This window comes from Helicoverpa zea, chromosome 3 (genome assembly GCF_022581195.2).
Source record: "Helicoverpa zea isolate HzStark_Cry1AcR chromosome 3, ilHelZeax1.1, whole genome shotgun sequence".
In the NCBI taxonomy this organism is placed as follows: Eukaryota; Metazoa; Arthropoda; class Insecta; order Lepidoptera; family Noctuidae; genus Helicoverpa; species Helicoverpa zea.
Window position 1 is genome coordinate 4,941,618 of NC_061454.1, and position 17,986 is coordinate 4,959,603.

Consider the following 17,986-nt stretch of genomic DNA (forward strand, 5'->3'; position numbering starts at 1 on the left):
ACTGTCAAGTTTTGGTTAAGTAAAAATTGAAATAAAAATTCTTAGGATTTGCTTTGAGGGAGATAAAATAGTGGGTTTTGTGTTTCTTTGCAGTTTTCAATGATGAACCCACAAACCTTCCAAGAAATATTTACAGCGACGATTTCCCATATGGTCGAAAGAATCAACAAAAATACAACGTTGCAAATAATTGCAAATACATTTTTGTCCAATCCGGCTACGTCGCCGATATTCGCGACAGTACTTGTTGAGTACCTTCTCCAAAGGATGGAGGAAATGGGGACTAATGTAGAGAGATCCAATCTTTACTTGAGACTATTCAAACTAGTGTTTGGTTCCGTCAGCCTCTTCCCAACTGAGAATGAACAAATGCTGAGACCACACTTGCATAGCATTGTTAACAAGGCCATGGATTATGCCATGACAGCTAAAGAACCCTACAATTATTTCCTACTACTGAGGGCGTTATTCCGTTCCATTGGAGGCGGCAGCCACGACCTTTTATACCAAGAGTTTTTACCACTTCTACCCAATCTACTTGAAGGATTGAATCGCCTACAGAGTGGCCTACATAAGCAACACATGAAAGATCTTTTCGTCGAGTTATGCTTGACTGTACCGGTAAGATTAAGTAGTCTATTACCTTATCTACCGATGCTCATGGATCCTTTAGTATCTGCATTAAATGGCTCCCACACATTAATATCACAAGGGTTGAGGACTCTCGAGCTCTGTGTCGATAACTTGCAACCCGACTTCTTGTATGAACACATCCAGCCGGTCAGGGCTGACCTCATGCAAGCGCTGTGGAGGACATTGCAGAACAATGAAGTTGCCAGAATCGCGTTCAGAGTCCTCGGGAAATTCGGCGGCGGCAACCGCAAGATGATGATAGAACCACAGAGACTCGAGTATAGAGAAACCGACGCGCCACCGCCCGCGGTGCAAGCATACTTCCAAGACCAACCGAAACCCATAGATTTCGAAGTAGACAAAGTAATAGAGACAGCTTTTTCTGCGTTAAAGTCAAGCATGACAGATCCATTTTACCGACGACAATGTTGGGAAGTGTTGCGATGCTACTTAGCTTCGTCACTTAATTTGGACGACGATAAGGCGACCTTACAGAAACTGTTCAACCACCCCAGTTTCATTGACGGCAAGATTCAAATCCAGAACGGACCTTACTACAAATGCTCGAACAGTATAGTGAGAAACACACATCGCACGGCTCTGACAGGAATGTTTGTGGCCGCTGCTATCAAAGAGTTGCGTCATCACGTGCTGCCAACGATGGTTTCGTTAGTGAGGCACTATACTATGGTAGCGATAGCTCAGCAGGCGGGACCGTTTGTCGAAAGCTCTGCACCTAAAGACGGTCTGGACGCGTTGGTCCTCGTCGATGCTATCGCCGTTATTATGGGTCATGAAGAAAAGGAATTATGTAAACCTGGTCATCTTGCGTTAGTTCTTATGATAGAGACTGCGGCGACGGTGCTTGGAAGCCGAGAACGTGCCTGCAGATTGCCTTTAATGGAGTACCTCGCTGAACGAATGTCGGCGTTGTGTTACGAGCGAGCCTGGTACGCCAAGCTGGGCGGTTGCATCGCAGTCAAGTTCATGGTAGAGAAAATGGCACCGGAATGGGTTTACAAACACGTGTTCACATTTTTGAAGGCCGTGCTGTTCGTTATGATGGATTTGACGGGTGAAGTTTCTTCGGGTGCCATAGACATGGCGACTGTCAACTTGGAGAGGCTCGTTAGAGTTTGCGTGGTTGGGCCTTGCACTCAGTCGGTCGAGGCGGAAGGTGACGTAGCTGCTGCGAAGGCTAGAGCCTTACATGATGTGCTTCAGGAACTCGTACTGCAAGTAACAAGTCCTCACCTTCTTGTCAGACAACAGGTAAAAATCATTAGTTATTTAATTCTTCATTTTTGTATGTAGTCAATCGAACATTGTTATAATTTTTATTTATTTTAAAGGCCATGAAATCATTGGAGCTCATAGCAGAATTACAGAAGAAGACAGTGACAGAAGTAATGGATCCGCATAGAGAAGTGTTAGCGGATATAATTCCACCGAAGAAACATTTGCTTCGACATCAACCAGCGAACGCCCAGATGGGTCTTATGGATGGAACTACCTTCTGTACTACTTTGAAACCTCGGCTCTTCACTATTGGTAAGTGTGTTACTTTCTTACCATTGACAACTCTACTCTACTTAATCTTACATAAACCTAATAGACAGACTTGTGTTGCTGGGGAATGTGTTGCCCCGCTTCTTCCCAGAAATAATAATTTGAATAAAGGTTTTTGAGTTGACTTGACTTTGTTTCAAAAAATTACCTGTAATTTTTTCTAGATCTAAACATAAATGAGCACAAAGTATTCTTCCGGGAGCTACTTTCGCTATGTGAAGCTGAGGACGCGATGCTAGGAAAACTGCCATGTTATAAAGGGGTCAATCTTGTGCCGTTACGTGCCTCAGCTTTGAAAGCTCTTGCCGCCTGCCATTATATACAGGAGAAGCATTGCCGTGAGAAGATATTCCAAGTGCTTTACAAGTCTCTTGAGAAAAATGATCAAGAATTGCAACAGGTATGTTATCAAATCATTGACAAAAACACTGAACTCATTGTGTTAGATTTAATTTCAATTAACTTCGTAACTCTATACTTATCAATATGAAACTTACTTAATTGTGTATGTATTAATTATGTTCCATATGCTTTTAGGTCGGCTTCGAGTGCATGCAGAAATTCCTGTCAGGTTTCCAAATCGACATGGAGATGGTTCACCCAGTAATGCGACCTCTATTGCTAACACTTGGTGACCATAGACATTTGAGCGTGAACGGAGCAAAGAGGTTGTCATACCTGACCCAGTTGTTCCCTTCCACGTTCAGTGAGAAACTATGTGAACAGCTACTGCAGTTATTGAAGAAACTTCTGGATTATTCTATACAGACCAACAGAGGTATGTATTATTTTGGACCCTTTAGGCTTTATATATGTATATCCTCCGAGCCTCTAGGCCGGCTTTAATGGAGCATATATTTTAATAAGTCATTTAATAATATGTGATCTTCCCAGGTGGAAACTTCCTCCAGAGCGTTTCAAAGAACATGGAAAACGAGCAGAAGATAATAATTCTGATCGGTATATTCCATCAAATACCGGCCGCGTCGCCTCGCTTTATCGACGTGTTATGTCGGCTCATATTCCACACTGAAAAGTCGCTTATGATTGAAGCCGGATCTCCTTTCAGAGAACCACTTGTAAAGTTCTTAATGAGGTATGTACCAGTGATCTGTAGTACGGTCTTGTCTCTATTGTATTGTTCATTGAATGATTGCGAAAGCGTTTTTCGTATTTAAATTTCCATGGCATCGATATCGAGATATTTAACGATGTTTCTTTTTTCAGGTATCCAAAAGAGACTTTAGACCTAATACTGAGCGACAACAACATAAAAGACCAACAGTGGAGCCGATTCCTGGTCTTCCTCATCAAACACCCGAAAGCCGGTCCCCCGTACAGGGAGGCCTTGCAAACGGCCAAGAAACCTCGACTTATGCAACTGTTGGCGGCCAATACTGGTGGTAATTCGGCCAACCTGCCAACAGCTGACCGGTCTGAGATGCAGTTCCAAGCTGTTAGAGTGATATCCTTGTTGATCAAGTTCGATGAAAAGTGGTTGGCCGGCCAACCTGATTTGATCGAGTTGTTGAAGCGCATTTGGTGCAGTGATCAGTACCATGTGAGTATTTTGATCACTTTTGTTTTTCAACAGTTAAATATGTATCACAATTTTTTTTCTTAGATGTTTATGACAGCAACAACTAAGGCCTAAGTCTACCGACAGTTTTCTTTAAACAACTATTACCCTGGAAATTCACTTTAAACAATAGTTTAAATGAACCTTACTCTTTAATAGTCGGTAAACTTGGTTTTGACTGAGATAAGATATTTTCTTCACCAAAAAATGAGTACTATAATAGTTTTGTCATTATATTATTTCAGGAAGTACACAAGAAAGTAGAAATAGTTGACTGTACGCACTGGAAGGAGCCCAAGCTGATAGTGAAGATATTGCTGCACTACTTCGTGCAGCATAAGTCCAGCATCGACTTGTTGTTCCAGCTGCTGCGAGCCTTGTGCGACCGATTCATACCTGACTTCCAGGTAAAAAATATATCTTATTTTTCTAGTAATTTGGTTTATTGTTTTTGATATTATAGAAGGACAAACTAATTGATTTGCTGTGGCTGTTGTCCATATTCTGCAGATTTGGAATTAAACAATTTTTTTATGATGTAGAAGGGCTCTTTTAAAACCTAGTGATTTCCAAAACATCAAACCTAAATTCATTTATTCTAACTTGGCTGCAAAACAGCACTTTTTCAAGACAGCCCCAAAACGCCCCCTCTCATCCCTCAAGCTCACTTTCACAAAAACTAAATATTTAAGTATATCTATGTTTCTCTTTCCAGTTCCTACGCGATTTCCTAGAGAACACAGTAGCTCAGACGTACGACATCGAATGGAAGCGGGCCGCATTCTTCCGCTTCGTGGAACATTTCGCCAGTGATGCCATGTCGCAGGACTTGAAGGCCAAAGTTCTGCAGATGATCCTGATCCCGTGCTTCGCAGTCAGCTTCGAGAAGGGACAGAAGATCGTGGGCGGCTCGCCGGCGCCCTATCAGGATAATCCCGACAACGTCGTCTCCGTGTTTATTAATAATGTAAGTTTTTATGCTGATGTGTGTGTGTGTCGTATGTAGCTATATTATGACGATTTATTTGGTTTTATTTTTAAATTTCTTTAAAAAGGATGCATGTAATAAATTAAGGTTTTCTATCAACCAATGCATGTATTAAATGAAGGAGGTTTTGTAACAAAAAATGAATGTCCTTGTCTATTATATTCTTCTTCTTAAACTATGGTCTATCTATAAAGATTCGCTAAGCAAAAATTATCATACATACAGAATTTTACATTTCATTTCGATCTGTCTTCATTATTTAGCTTTTATGAATATTCTTATTGTTTTTTAAATTTTCACCTTATAAGCATTATGGAATACTATAACCAATATGAATATAAACTTCTCACTAACCCCATTAATCCACCAACCCCCAACTTCACCCAATCATACACGATAGTCGCGTTAATTAATACCAGTTTCTATCTCAGGTGATTGACCCAGAGAATCCGTTCGCGTGTTCGGACGCGGTACGCATATCTCTCTTGCAGTTTGCTTGCCTACTCCTCGAGCAAGCGTCACCGCATATACACGATGCGAACAATAAGAAGCAAGGCAATAAACTAAGGAGACTCATGACCTTTGCCTGGCCCTGTCTGCTTGGCAAGAACTTTGTTGATCCTGCGACTAGGTGAGTGTGCTTTTATGGTCCATGTTGGATGTATGTGTTAAGAAATAATAATTACTTCAGGACTGAAGCACGAATTCTGCAGTTGATTTATGTCTGATTTTTACACTTTAAGACCTTATGTACGAGTTTTTTTTTGCTTTCCCCAAAAGGGGGTTCATTAGAGATAGCGCTTCTTTGAAGTAATAAAGACTTTTCTAAATGTATAGTTATTGAGTTTAGATTACATGCCATGTATTCCACAGGTATCACGGACATCTACTTTTGAGTCATATCATAGCTAAGTTCGCTATCCACAAGCGGATAGTGTTGCAAGGTAAGCTTTCTTAAACCTTTCTTATATTTTAAAATTTCTATTAAACTGATGTATATGTATACAAAAACATGCTTTATTTTTTAAAACGCTTATATTAGCTTCGCTTGAAGCGAAGCTAATATAAGCGTGTGTTACAAGCGAATCGCTTGTAACTATGTATGTAAGAATATCTTGGAATCTTGATCTAACAGACTTCCTGGTCTTCGATTAGGATGAAATTTTACAAACGCTCTGAGTTCTGATGACAATACATGACTGTCTAAGAAACGAAGCGTGTTTTTTAACTATATTTTCTTTTTCATTTTTAATAAGTTTTACCCTTATTTTGTTTTTTTAGTATTCCACAGTCTCCTAAAAGCGCACGCAGTGGAAGCCCGCTCCGTGGTGCGTCAGGCGCTAGAGATACTGACGCCTGCCATGCCACAACGCATGGAGGATGGCAACACCATGCTCACGCACTGGACCAAGAAGATCATAGTGGAAGACGGTCACTCCGTACAGCAACTGTTCCATATACTGCAGCTTGTTGTTAGACATTACAAGGTATGGTGACAGTGCAAAAATCACATATCATTTATTTTATGTGGTCACAATGTGTAAAAATTAAAACTCTTTTAGGTTTAATTCCAAAGATGAATTCAAAATACATACTTCCATTTTTTTTTAATTAATCCTCAAAACTCTAAACTTTTGCAAATCAAATCCTTTGACCAGTAATTGATTTTTAAAAAAATCTTAAACACAGATCACAGGGGAAGTCGGTAAAAAAATATTCTGCCACTTTATCGCCCTTTCTCTAACATGCCCAATCAAACAGCATAATACCCTAAAACCTGAATAAATTATTTATATTATACTTCTTTCCCAGGTGTACTTCCCAGTACGTCACGCACTGGTAGGACACATGGTAGCCGCGATGCAGCGTCTAGGTTTCTCAGCGACTGCCTCGCTGGAACATCGCCGCCTCGCCGTGGATTTGGCTGAAGTCGCTCTCAAATGGGAGCTGCAGAGAATACGGGATCACTCCAATGATGATAATGTGGTGAGTAATGTAATGAGTGTAAAATTAAAATAGAGGTTTATTGCTATGAATTATCTCCTGCTACAACGATGTTGGTCTTCTTCATCTATCGCAGTAAAATTTCTGGAGTCTTTATTCTTCTTGTCTTACTCCAATGAGATCTCATTTTGCACCGGATGCTACTACAAAGGTCTCATGATACAGCTTATTTTTTTTCTTTTGGATAGCTAATACAATGGTTTGTTTTTTAGGTGTGCTCGTTTACCAATAAAGTAAATTATGTCTAATTTGCATGTCTATCTTCATAAAATAAAATAAATAATACATTCGCAATTTTACATGTATTTCAATAAATATGATAAAATCTACTTCCAATGAAACATTTCTATTATCTCCTTCTAACACCCAGGTGGCCACATCACCAAGCGGCGCAATGAAGCGCGTCTCCTCAGACGAGAGCAGTTCCGAAGCTCGTAAGGCTCTCAACACCGGCTGGGCGAGTCCGCAGGCCAGCGCCGCGCGGATGGAGCCAGACGCCGCCAAGCCGTTGGACAGGCAACACGTCGATGTGGTCGTTAACTTGCTGCTCAGGCTGGCCTGTCAAGTAAGTATTTATGCCGTTTGTTTGTGTGGGGAAATAGGGGGGGGGGGGGGTAATGTGTTTAAAATAGAATTCAGAACTTGTTGTTTGTGGAATCGCGGAAAAAATGTCTATAGTCTACTACTAAGGGAAAAAGGACAAGGACAACTAAGGGAAATGTATTTTCAATATATTTTCGGTAAACGTAACGCTGGGCCCTTTTTCAGTATCGTTTATAACTGGATCTTCAAAAACTATAAACATCTGAATATATAAGCTCCTCCTTTTTGAGAAGTCTGTCAAAAAAGGGGCATGTTTTTTCCTAGCATTTTTAATGTTACGGTTTACCCAACTGTTTGGCGTACAGTTCCCTCAAATGATTCCGAAGCGCATGCGTAGTTGATTTTTTTATCTATCCTACTGTCGTGTTCCGTCGTAGGTCTTTTATGTACCAGGGCCGCGGTAACTCTTTCGAACAATCCCGCAGCTCCGGCAGGCCTTGGTCTTGCTGGGCCCCGCTGGGGTAGAACATTATGCTATCTTTAAGTCACTAGAGGCCAAATTTATCCCTGTTATCCATATTATCACGTGTCGTGTGTGGCCACATGTGCAGGTGAACGAGGGCTCGGTGGGCGGCGCGGCGGGCGCGTCGCCGGGCGAGCAGCTGTCGCGGCGCTGCGTGCTGCTGCTCAAGGCGGCGCTCAAGCCCGACGTGTGGCCGCATCTGTGCGAGCCCAAGCTCGCCTGGCTCGACAAAGTGAGTCATACAAAGAAGCGTAGTGTAGTGTACATAAAGGAAGGTACATGATGTACATAAAAAGAAAGAAAAAGTTTGATGTCACAAGTAAATTAGGGCTGTGGGCTTACATACACTGTCCACTATGGTAGATCCGCGACTGCTATAGACAAATGTCGCGTACGACGACGGTTTGTATTAAGTGTTCGTTTTGTTGAATGGAGCTTTTAAAAGGTTTGGTATAAAGGACTCTATAAAGTTTTTTATTTTATTATATGCTTGGTAAAGCTAAGATTTAAAGTATAACAATTATTGTACTTTATATTTATGTATTTAAATAAATATGTTTATAAATATAAATGAAATTATAATAATCTTATTTTTTAAAGGTATTCTCAACAGCCGATGCCAACGCAGGTGGTTGCGCAAACGCATGCACAGCGCTAGAACTGCTAGTATTCCTACTCGGAGTATTACGAAGGGAACAGATCCTCGTAGCTTTGAAGCCGCTACAACGAGGACTGGCGGCTTGTGTGTCGTCTACCAACCCTAAGATAGTGCGTTTGACGCATAATCTGCTCGCGAAACTTACTGCCATATTCCCGACTGAACCTACTGGAGCTGCGCAGGCGTCGAAGGTATGTGACTGGTTGCACTTAATACTATACATATTAGCCTAGAACTGGTAGGTACATTATAACATGTCATCATTATTTATTTTATTTACTGTCCTATACAGAGTTTCTCTTGAACAGAGGAGTTATAAGAATCGATAATTTTATTATCTGAAAGATTTATATTATAAATCTGTTTACTGTTTTATACAATCCACATTTGGGCGGAATTATTGTTTCTCATCTGTTCCATTTATCAATATTCTTCTTTTCCACAGTACGAAGAACTAGAAACCCTATACGCATGCGTAAGCAAGTACGCATTCGAAGGTCTAGCCACATACGAGAAGTCGGCCGGCGGTCAGGCCGCTAGTGGAACGGCCGCCGCCGGCACAACGCCACCTAGCGGCGCAAGTGCGTTACTAGGACCTCTGATGATGTTGAAGGCCTGCTGTGCTTCCAGCCCGTCTTATATTGATAGGCTCTTACAGCCATTGATGAGGGTGCTACAGAGAATGGCTAGAGATCACGTGGCTCCGAATCCTGATCATGCTTTGGCTGATTTACTTGTAAGTACCTACCTCTTTGATAAAATTGGTTTGATATTTTTGGTTAAACCATGGTGGCTCGCTGCTAATATCGGAGAGCAAGAACGCGCATATGTACCATGTTCCCAACCATATGATATCTTCACCACCTTCTTTTGTTTAGGTTCTTGCATGATGTTCCGAGCCGCCAAAAAGTTTTGACGAGAACTTTAACAGTCCAATTATGATTTTGTTGACGTAAATATTGATGTACCCTTTCAGATTTTGGCATTAGATTTACTGAAGGCCCGCGTATCCGTGATGCCTGTGGATACAAGAAAGACCTTTATCGGTAATATACTGGTGGGGCTTATTGAGAAAACTACTGATGCTAAGGTAATTTATATTTTTCATTTATAACTGTATTTTTTCACTAATTTTCCCAAACCTGGTAACCGACTACTTAGACATCTTTCTGAAAAGACGTAAAGCCCTTGAATTCCATGTCATTTAAATGTAAAGTTAGTACTTCATCAATGGAAACGATTTCAAAAGTTAATGATTTTGTCAAAAGGACATTTAAAAGCCATTTTTACTTTGATCTTGAGTAGTAATCGATATCCCAGCCAAATCAATGAGGCAGCCAGCCAAATGAACTCAAAGAAGTGTTTATATCTAACCGACATTTTCCCCTTCAGGTAATGAAAGCAATAATCCGCATGGTAGAAGAATGGGTGAAGTGGCGAGCCCCGGCCGTCGGCGCCGCCGCCCCCGCCGCCGTGCCCTCGCTCAGAGAGAAGTCTATCCTGCTCGTCAAACTCATGCAATATGTGGAGAAACGGTTCCCTGATGATTTGGAACTGAATGCCCTGTTTTTGGAGCTTATTAATTATGTCTATAGGTAAGAAGTTGGTCTAGCTAGGGAGTTTCTTGTCGTTTCTTCTCTGTAAGACCGTGAACTGTGCACAGCACATAGCTTTGGACATTTCGTAAGAACTTCTAATACAGTCTATTATATGAAGAAACCTTTAACCAGGACTCTTTTTAGTTTCTGTCGGTTCATTTGTTTTGATTTTTATCAAGTCTTACTTTACTTATGTGGTACATGGTGATATAATATCGTTTTAGTTTTCAGTCAAAACAGACAATCATCATCCTCCGAGCCTTTTCCCAATCATGTTGGGGTCGGCTTCCAGTCTAACCGGATTCAGCTGAGTACCAGTGCTTTACAAGAAGCGACTGCCTATCTGACCTCCTCAACCCAGTTACCCGGGCAACCCGATACCCCTTGGTTAGACTGGTGTCAGACTTACTGGCTTCTGACTACCCGTAACGACTGCCAAGGATGTTCAATGACAGCCGGGACCTACAGTTTAACGTGCCATCCGAAACACAGCCAATGGTGTCTAAGATATACTTAGAAAGTACATACAAACTTAGAAAAGTTGCATTGGTACTTGCCTGACCTGGGATCGAACGCGCGCCCTCATACTTGAGAGGTTGGTCCTTTACCCACTAGGCCACCAAAACAGACAATCAGATCTGGTTAAAAGTTATCTCGACCCGAGCAATGATATACCACATATACTTCTTCATGTTCCCAAAAAAAACGTAATATTTTATGACCGTTTTGCCCCACAGAGACGACCACCTGAAAATGACAGAGCTATCAATGAAGCTAGAGCCGGCATTCCTAGCAGGTCTTCGCTGCCCCCAGCCGAACATTCGTGCTAAATTCTTCGAAGTGTACGACCAGAGTGTGCGCAGACGCATCTTCGACCGGCTGCTGTATATCATCTGCTCGCAGAATTGGGATAATATTGGACAGCACTTCTGGATTAAGCAGTGCCTTGAGCTGCTGCTTGTTACTTGTGTGCCTAGTAAGTAGTAGTTTTATATTTTATGTAATGATTTTCTTGATATTTATCGGATTAATGTGATATCAATGCCACACTTTGGTAAAGAAACTTCTAACTAATCTAACTATAAATCGGTAAACGATTTATTTATTTTTACATAATAAAGGTAATAAATCAATAAATCGTTATGGGGAACTGGCCAAACTTGTATTACCTGGATCGGAGCCCAGATACTTCGGGAAATTTTGAAACACTGTTTCAGTTATAACGATTACATAAATATCACACATCCCAATTGTTAATAACCCAATGAACTGTCTACTAATATTCCTAAACCTTTTCAGGTACACAAATCCGCCTATCGAATCCAAAGTACCTGCTCCCCAGCATATCTTCCGTAATCAACTCAGCTGACAGCGAAGACCGCAAATCGTTCGTAATATTCAGCAGCGTGAAGGAAGAATCTTCCGATGGCTTCAGTGACTCGTTAGAGCCTGATAAGGAAGATGTCTTAGATATGGATCTGGATTCAAGCTCTAATAAAGATGATTGCACTAAGACTGTCACGAATAGGTGAGTGAAAAATACATTTTTTATGTGTCAAGCAAGCTGTTATGGTGTTTTTGCCACCTTTTTTCAGTCAATTTGGTTAACCTAACTAGAATCTTTATGGCGTAGTCCTATATATTACTGGTGATTTCCCACCAAAAGTTAAAGGTTATTCTTTAACCTTATTGTCTTGTTGTCTTTCCTTGGTTCTCTTTCTTTATTCATAGGATAGATTCCTTCCTACTGCAATAACACAGTACACAATACGTACATGTATTATCGGGTCTGAAATTACACTATTCGAAATTAATCGGGTACCTGTAGGTACCTGTAGGTACCCGATTAATTTAGTTTGGTAAGCTACGTCGATTGTGAAACAAGACTAAAAACTTTACATATTTTGCATACCCATGTTTTTCTTTGCCCACAGACTTAAAACCCTAAATCAAATCGTGGCCAAGCAATCCGAGTTCTTAGAACTAGCTCGTCGCGTTCGCACAGAGCAGCTAGTGGTGGCCGCAGCTCAACTGTGCCACATGGACGATGCGCTGGCACATCACACGTGGCTGCGGCTGTTCCCGAGGCTGTGGTCCACGCTGGATGAACGGCAACTGGGGGTAAGAAGCCTGTGAAATTTATCCTAGAGTGTGTCATCTAGCCAGTAGTATCTTAGAGTGGGATTCTTCTTATCGAGTAAGCTGCAGGTTTAAACTCCTAACAAGCCCCAGTATCAGAGTTTTCTCAAATCTGACTGACGGCCCTGGGTATGTTATTTATGTAAAAAGATTCTTGTGAGATTCTAGTCTATAATTCTTAGTAGTGTCAAAAAATCTTGGGTTGTTACCAAGCCTAGAAAATCCATTGATCCGATTGAATCCATTGATGATATTTCGATTGTAGGTTGCTTTTGAATCCATTCACTCAGATTTGACTCAGAAAATATGTAGACCAGATAAACTTATTTTTCCAGTACGTAAAATGGATATCGCTCCTTCCGCAAGTTGCATCAATATTTAAAATTATAAACTAATCAGAATTTTGTATTAACAGACGGTAATGAACGAGATAGTCCCGTTCATAATATCGGGCGTACACACTGGGCAGCGTGATCAGCCGCTCAGCGCGCTCAACACCTTCATCGAGGCGCTGGCGCGGTGCAACCCGCCCGTCAGTATTAAGCCGTAAGTATTTATTGTGTGTACGACTTTATTGTTAAGTAAATAGGGTTTTTAGAGTTAAAATATCTCTTGTCTTATCGGTTATCTATCCAACTGTGATAGTACCTTTTAAGTAAGTACACAGTCCTTTATGTGTACTACCCCTTTTACCCCCTTATGTAACCACTTACGAATTACCTTGTATCCTCTTATGTACTATACGTACATTCTTATGTATTCCCGCTTATACTACTCAACGTACTTATTTACTCCCCTGTCTACGCTTTTATGTGTATGCTCCCTTATATACTACATCTATGTACTCCTTTATGTAATCACTTATGAACTACCCCTGTTAACCCTTATGTTAGGACACTACTCCCATGTGCTTCCTGCCCTCTTTACTCCTTCGTTTGCTACTACATTGACATCGAAATTTAGTATGCGCTTGCACAATGTCATAATGCCGTTTTGGATCACAGCATACTAGCTGATCTTATTCAAATCTTATTTCTTGTCTCCAGACCCATGATGAAGTATCTCGGCAAGACACACAACTTGTGGCATCGTATGACACTGAACCTAGAACAGATGGCTATTGATCAAGCGAGTGGCAGAGCCCAAAGGGAGCCGCTTGAGATATACGACTATGATATTGAAACTACTACACCTACTGTGAGTATTTTTTTAAAGTTAATTTAGGGCCATTTTCACTGACAACATTAACATACAAATATGACAAAAAAAAAAACGTAGGTATACTTCGGCCGTTCAGAGAATGCGTTCCTGACACCTATCAGTTAGTCACGACTAGTGATGGGCACAACATAACACTGAGTTCGTTACCGTTCCTTCAAAATGAACCGCCGCATTATTTTAAGATTATTTTCGTTTTAAATTGGCGGAATCATTTGTTTTATATTTTAGTTATTTAAGTGGAAACCAAAAAAAGGTAATATTCATATAATAAAATTGTTTTATTTATTCTTTGTTACAAGTACATTGAATTGAATGTGCGAACAGAATATTAATCAGACTCCGATTTGCTTGAGGAGGTGGTGTCTTCATCATCATCTTCGCCTACATGTATAATTATATTATTATCAATAACAGAATCAATCCTGATATCTCGGTCTAACAAAAGCCGGGTAATCAAATAAAAACAGATCGAAAACACTTGAAAAACGTGGTCTATGCGCACGAAACGACAACGGACGACTGTTTTAGCGTCACAAAATGGCGGCCCATAACGCCATTTGGGGTTACCATTTTTAATCTAAGTATAAAAATGCGGTTTGGTCATAGTTTTATTTTTATATTTCATAAACGTTATAATTAAGTCTTATAGTCCATTATTTTCCAATTCTTAAAAAGAAAATCAAAACGTATTATTTTATATTATAACTGTATAAGAACAGATTACGATACTTGCCTGTTATTTTTAGCACAGCACTACAAAATATAAACCGCTGACATAACCTTGTAATAGCGCAGTATAGATTTAGAAAAATATTGTTTACCAAGTTATTTGACACTCAGTTTGGCACAAAATTATAACATTCATTGATTATTGATATAATAATGTTGTTTTAATGCTCCTCAATTGTTAAAACGGTAAACAACCAGCAAAAATATTTTTATCGTAACTGCAACGCCATTGCAAAGTTACGTCGTCAGTTCAATCGCGACGTGTCAGGAACGCATTCTCTGAATGGCCGAACTATAGTAAACAATGATTTTTTTAAGAAAATTGACGTTTATGTTGTCGGTGAATTTGGGCCGATGATTTTTTTCATTTGTTTGTTCAATTAAGTGCGTGTGACTTCCGATACTATGAAATAATATTTTATTGTTGCTGGGGAGTTCGTTCCATCATTTCTTCTTCCAAGCAAAAACACATAGAAAGTGGTGTAGGGCGGGTGATTTTAGGGACTGTAAACTTGACCTTCAAAAACTGCTGATTTTGAACCTATTTTTCTTAAGAAATGACTTTATCTATTTATCTTTATTGCTTAAGATTTTCAACCGTATTTGTTTATATAACAGGAGGTGCTAGACTCCCTGAGCGATATGTTCGAACTATTGCAAGAAGAGGACATGTGGTCCGGCCTGTGGCAGAAACACGCGCGCTATAGAGAGACCAACGTCGCGATAGCGTACGAACAACAAGGCTTCTTCGAACAGGCGCAAGTATGTATTACTTAGTCTTAATTACTCTGTGACCCTTTATACCAGTGGTTCTTAACCGGTGGTCCGCGAAGCTTAGCTTCGCGACGTTGCTATACGTTATCTAACTTAATTTTTATCGACTTATAATTGCGAGCGGGGGTTTTCGCATGGACGTATATCGGGTGTGTCGTACCTAGTCCCCCCATTCATGAAAATGTATGTTTGAGCTACTTAATATTTGTTATTTTATTGCTATTTTACGTAATATTTTGTCGAAGTCCAATAAAAATTTCGCGCTCGCTTCGCTCGCATATTCAGAAAATATATGCCCTCATTTTTGCATTTGTCAACAAACAAAAAGTTAGTACGTTTGGGCTAAATTTTACGTAATATTTGGTTTAAGTCCGATAAAATTTCACGCTCGCTTCGCTCGCGTATTCAGAAACTATATTATGGCCCTTATTTTTGCATTTATCAACAAACAAAACGTTAAGTACGTTTGGGCTAAATTTTACGTAATTTTAGTTTTAAGTCCGATAAAAATTTCGCGCTCGCTTCGCTCGCGTAATCAGAAACTATATGCCCTTATTTTTGCATTTGTCAACAAACAAAAAGTTAAGTACGTTTGGGCTACATTTTACGTAATATTTGGTTTAAGTCCGATAAAAATTTCGCGCTCGCTTCGCTCGCGCATTTGGAAACTACATAGGCAAGTTTTTCTTTATTTGCATTTGCTTACCTACACAACTGCCGACATGCGTTTGGCTTTGAGTAGAACTGACCCAAAACTACAGATTTTTTTTGATAAATAATAAAGAAATGAGTGCTAATTTAGGTCCCCGGCAAGACAAACTTTAGTTAAAGTGGTCCCTCATGTCAAAAAGGTTAAGAACCACTGCTTTATACAGATAATTTTAGTTCAAAAGTAAATAGACTTCGGCTTTGGCTGAATTGTTTCTGAAAAAAAAGTCTGTGAAATTCGTACCTTTTCACGCATAAAACGTTCGTTTCCAGAGAAGTTTGACTTGTGTATTTATTGCAAAAAAATATAGGATAAAAATACAGCTTCTGCGGATTTTTACATAAAAAAGAAAACGTAGTGACAACATAGTGTTTGTCTTATAAAGCATTTCTCATATACTTTGCACAGTAAAATTCAAGAATATAAATAAAATCTTCCAGGCTGCGTACGACGTCGCTATGGCTAAACTTAAACAGGAATACACCGCCAACCCGTCCTCATACAACATGCATAAAGAGTGCACACTTTGGACCCAACATTGGCTCAAATGCGCCAAGGAGCTCAACCAATGGGATTCGTTACTGGAACTGGGCTTGACAAGGAGTGGGAGAGACCCATTCTTGATATTGGAGAGCTCGTGGAGGAATCCTAATTGGACCACAATGAAGGAGGCGCTTGCTGAAGTTGAATATAACTGTCCTAAGGAATTGGGTATGTGTTTTTGATATAACTTTTGGAAAATTGTATTGGTGGTTTTCGAGTATTTGAGGTCATTGTTCAGTTGGTCAATTAAGCATATCCGGTTGAAGTGGTGTAGATAAAATCCACTGCAGTTTTCATATTATTATTTTTTGGTTGGATCTTATCAACTGACCGCTTATGGCTGTGGGTGCAGCGTGGAAAGTGTCAGACTCTTACTGCCTAAAATCCATGTCCAATCCAAATCTTAAGCCCTTTATGTACCAGGGCCGCGGTAACGGTAACGCTTTCGAAAAATCCCACAGCTTCAGTTTCATAATAAGCTCAGTCAAAGATGAACACATAGCTTTGTGAACGTTCTATGCGAGACTATTAATCCATAACATAAATTATTCTCAATGACACGTTACGTTCCTGTAGCATGGCTAGTAAACCTGTACCGCGGCTACCTGTGCATATGCGCGGGCGGCGAGGCTCAGCTCCCGGGAGTAGAACGTCACGCGGAGGCGGCGGCGGCTCAGGCGCTGCGCGAGTGGCGACGTCTACCCCGTCTCGTGTCCCACGCGCATCTGCCGCTCCTCCGCGCCGCTCAGCAGCTCATGGAGCTCAGCGAGGCCGCGCAGATACATACCGTGAGTACCTCCTCCCCACCCTTCCTCACTCCTTGCAATAACACCTCCTGTACACAATCGCCACTGACACTACACTTTGGATTTGATTTGAAAATAGAACACGTGTGGCTCGGCGATTTTGGTAGCCAGTTTCACCGGTCACTGATAAAAAATCTAGTCTCTAGGCTAGCCTATTCTAACTTATCTGACTATCTGTCTATAACTTTTGGTTTCACAGGTCTCAGATAGCATATATAATATCTGGTAAAAATGATAAGCATTCTTTATCTGGCAGATAATATTAACATTCAGATAACTAACTGACACTTTATCGGTAACCAGTGAAACCGGGCAAAACTGAGTTGATTAAAAATATTAGAATTTCAAATTAGATGAGAACTTTTGTATGGCGTTTTGGATTTGGTCTGCATAGACATTTTTACTAATGAGAATGATGTAGACTTTGCGCCGTGCACACACATAATAACATGAACTAAATGTACATAGTTATAACTAATTTCATAATTTATCTTTTACACCATTTGTAGTGCTAAAATATTTCCTAAATGCTTTCTATAATTATAAAAAGGAGCTTACGATTTTAATCAATTATAGTTAAACAAAAAGTTTACTCATATCTTAGACGCTTTCACGCACTTATTTAGTTTCAATTTTTGCATGCTATTTAAAGATTACTATTTAGAACAATAAGAATTACAGTCATAACTACGAAGTCTTAGATGAACTTAATGCTATGCTCAACAAAATTCTAAAATTAAATAGACGTCAGAAATGCGCCGCCACCGGCCATTGTGTACAGGAGCCGATTAACAAGGCTCTACGTATCGTTTCACTTGCGTATCTATCGCTGTTACACGCTGCCACGCAGCACATGAAACACCTGGAAGCCACCGAGTCTTCACAGATACACGCCGTGAGTATAAACATCTGTGAACCGAAAATGTTTAAATGGAGCATGTTTGTGTCGAACAACCATTTCTGACGTTTC

The 17,986-nt window shown here is 40.2% G+C and overlaps 1 protein-coding gene and 1 long non-coding RNA gene across 2 annotated transcripts in view; one reads left to right on the top strand and one right to left on the bottom strand.

Moving 5' to 3' along the window:
- LOC124645661 (transcription-associated protein 1) overlaps positions 1 to 17,986 on the top strand; it is a 31,165-nt gene that overhangs the window by 4,527 nt on the left and 8,652 nt on the right. The window contains exons 10-35 of the mRNA XM_047185496.1: positions 94 to 1,905; positions 1,986 to 2,184; positions 2,367 to 2,602; positions 2,740 to 2,980; positions 3,097 to 3,298; positions 3,430 to 3,763; positions 4,027 to 4,188; positions 4,497 to 4,748; positions 5,201 to 5,400; positions 5,643 to 5,713; positions 6,051 to 6,256; positions 6,582 to 6,755; positions 7,144 to 7,338; positions 7,928 to 8,071; positions 8,440 to 8,688; positions 8,943 to 9,233; positions 9,474 to 9,587; positions 9,890 to 10,092; positions 10,833 to 11,071; positions 11,395 to 11,623; positions 12,030 to 12,216; positions 12,650 to 12,780; positions 13,281 to 13,431; positions 14,803 to 14,946; positions 16,108 to 16,378; positions 16,787 to 16,998. Coding sequence (XP_047041452.1) covers positions 94 to 1,905; positions 1,986 to 2,184; positions 2,367 to 2,602; positions 2,740 to 2,980; positions 3,097 to 3,298; positions 3,430 to 3,763; positions 4,027 to 4,188; positions 4,497 to 4,748; positions 5,201 to 5,400; positions 5,643 to 5,713; positions 6,051 to 6,256; positions 6,582 to 6,755; positions 7,144 to 7,338; positions 7,928 to 8,071; positions 8,440 to 8,688; positions 8,943 to 9,233; positions 9,474 to 9,587; positions 9,890 to 10,092; positions 10,833 to 11,071; positions 11,395 to 11,623; positions 12,030 to 12,216; positions 12,650 to 12,780; positions 13,281 to 13,431; positions 14,803 to 14,946; positions 16,108 to 16,378; positions 16,787 to 16,998 — 6,849 coding nt within the window. The remainder of the gene's footprint in view (positions 1 to 93; positions 1,906 to 1,985; positions 2,185 to 2,366; positions 2,603 to 2,739; positions 2,981 to 3,096; positions 3,299 to 3,429; positions 3,764 to 4,026; positions 4,189 to 4,496; positions 4,749 to 5,200; positions 5,401 to 5,642; positions 5,714 to 6,050; positions 6,257 to 6,581; positions 6,756 to 7,143; positions 7,339 to 7,927; positions 8,072 to 8,439; positions 8,689 to 8,942; positions 9,234 to 9,473; positions 9,588 to 9,889; positions 10,093 to 10,832; positions 11,072 to 11,394; positions 11,624 to 12,029; positions 12,217 to 12,649; positions 12,781 to 13,280; positions 13,432 to 14,802; positions 14,947 to 16,107; positions 16,379 to 16,786; positions 16,999 to 17,986) is intronic.
- LOC124645662 lies at positions 7,057 to 17,194 on the bottom strand. Its single transcript, XR_006986261.1, has 2 exons — positions 16,998 to 17,194; positions 7,057 to 7,331 (listed from the first exon to the last, which is right to left on the bottom strand). It is a non-coding gene; the product is annotated as an uncharacterized LOC124645662 (long non-coding RNA).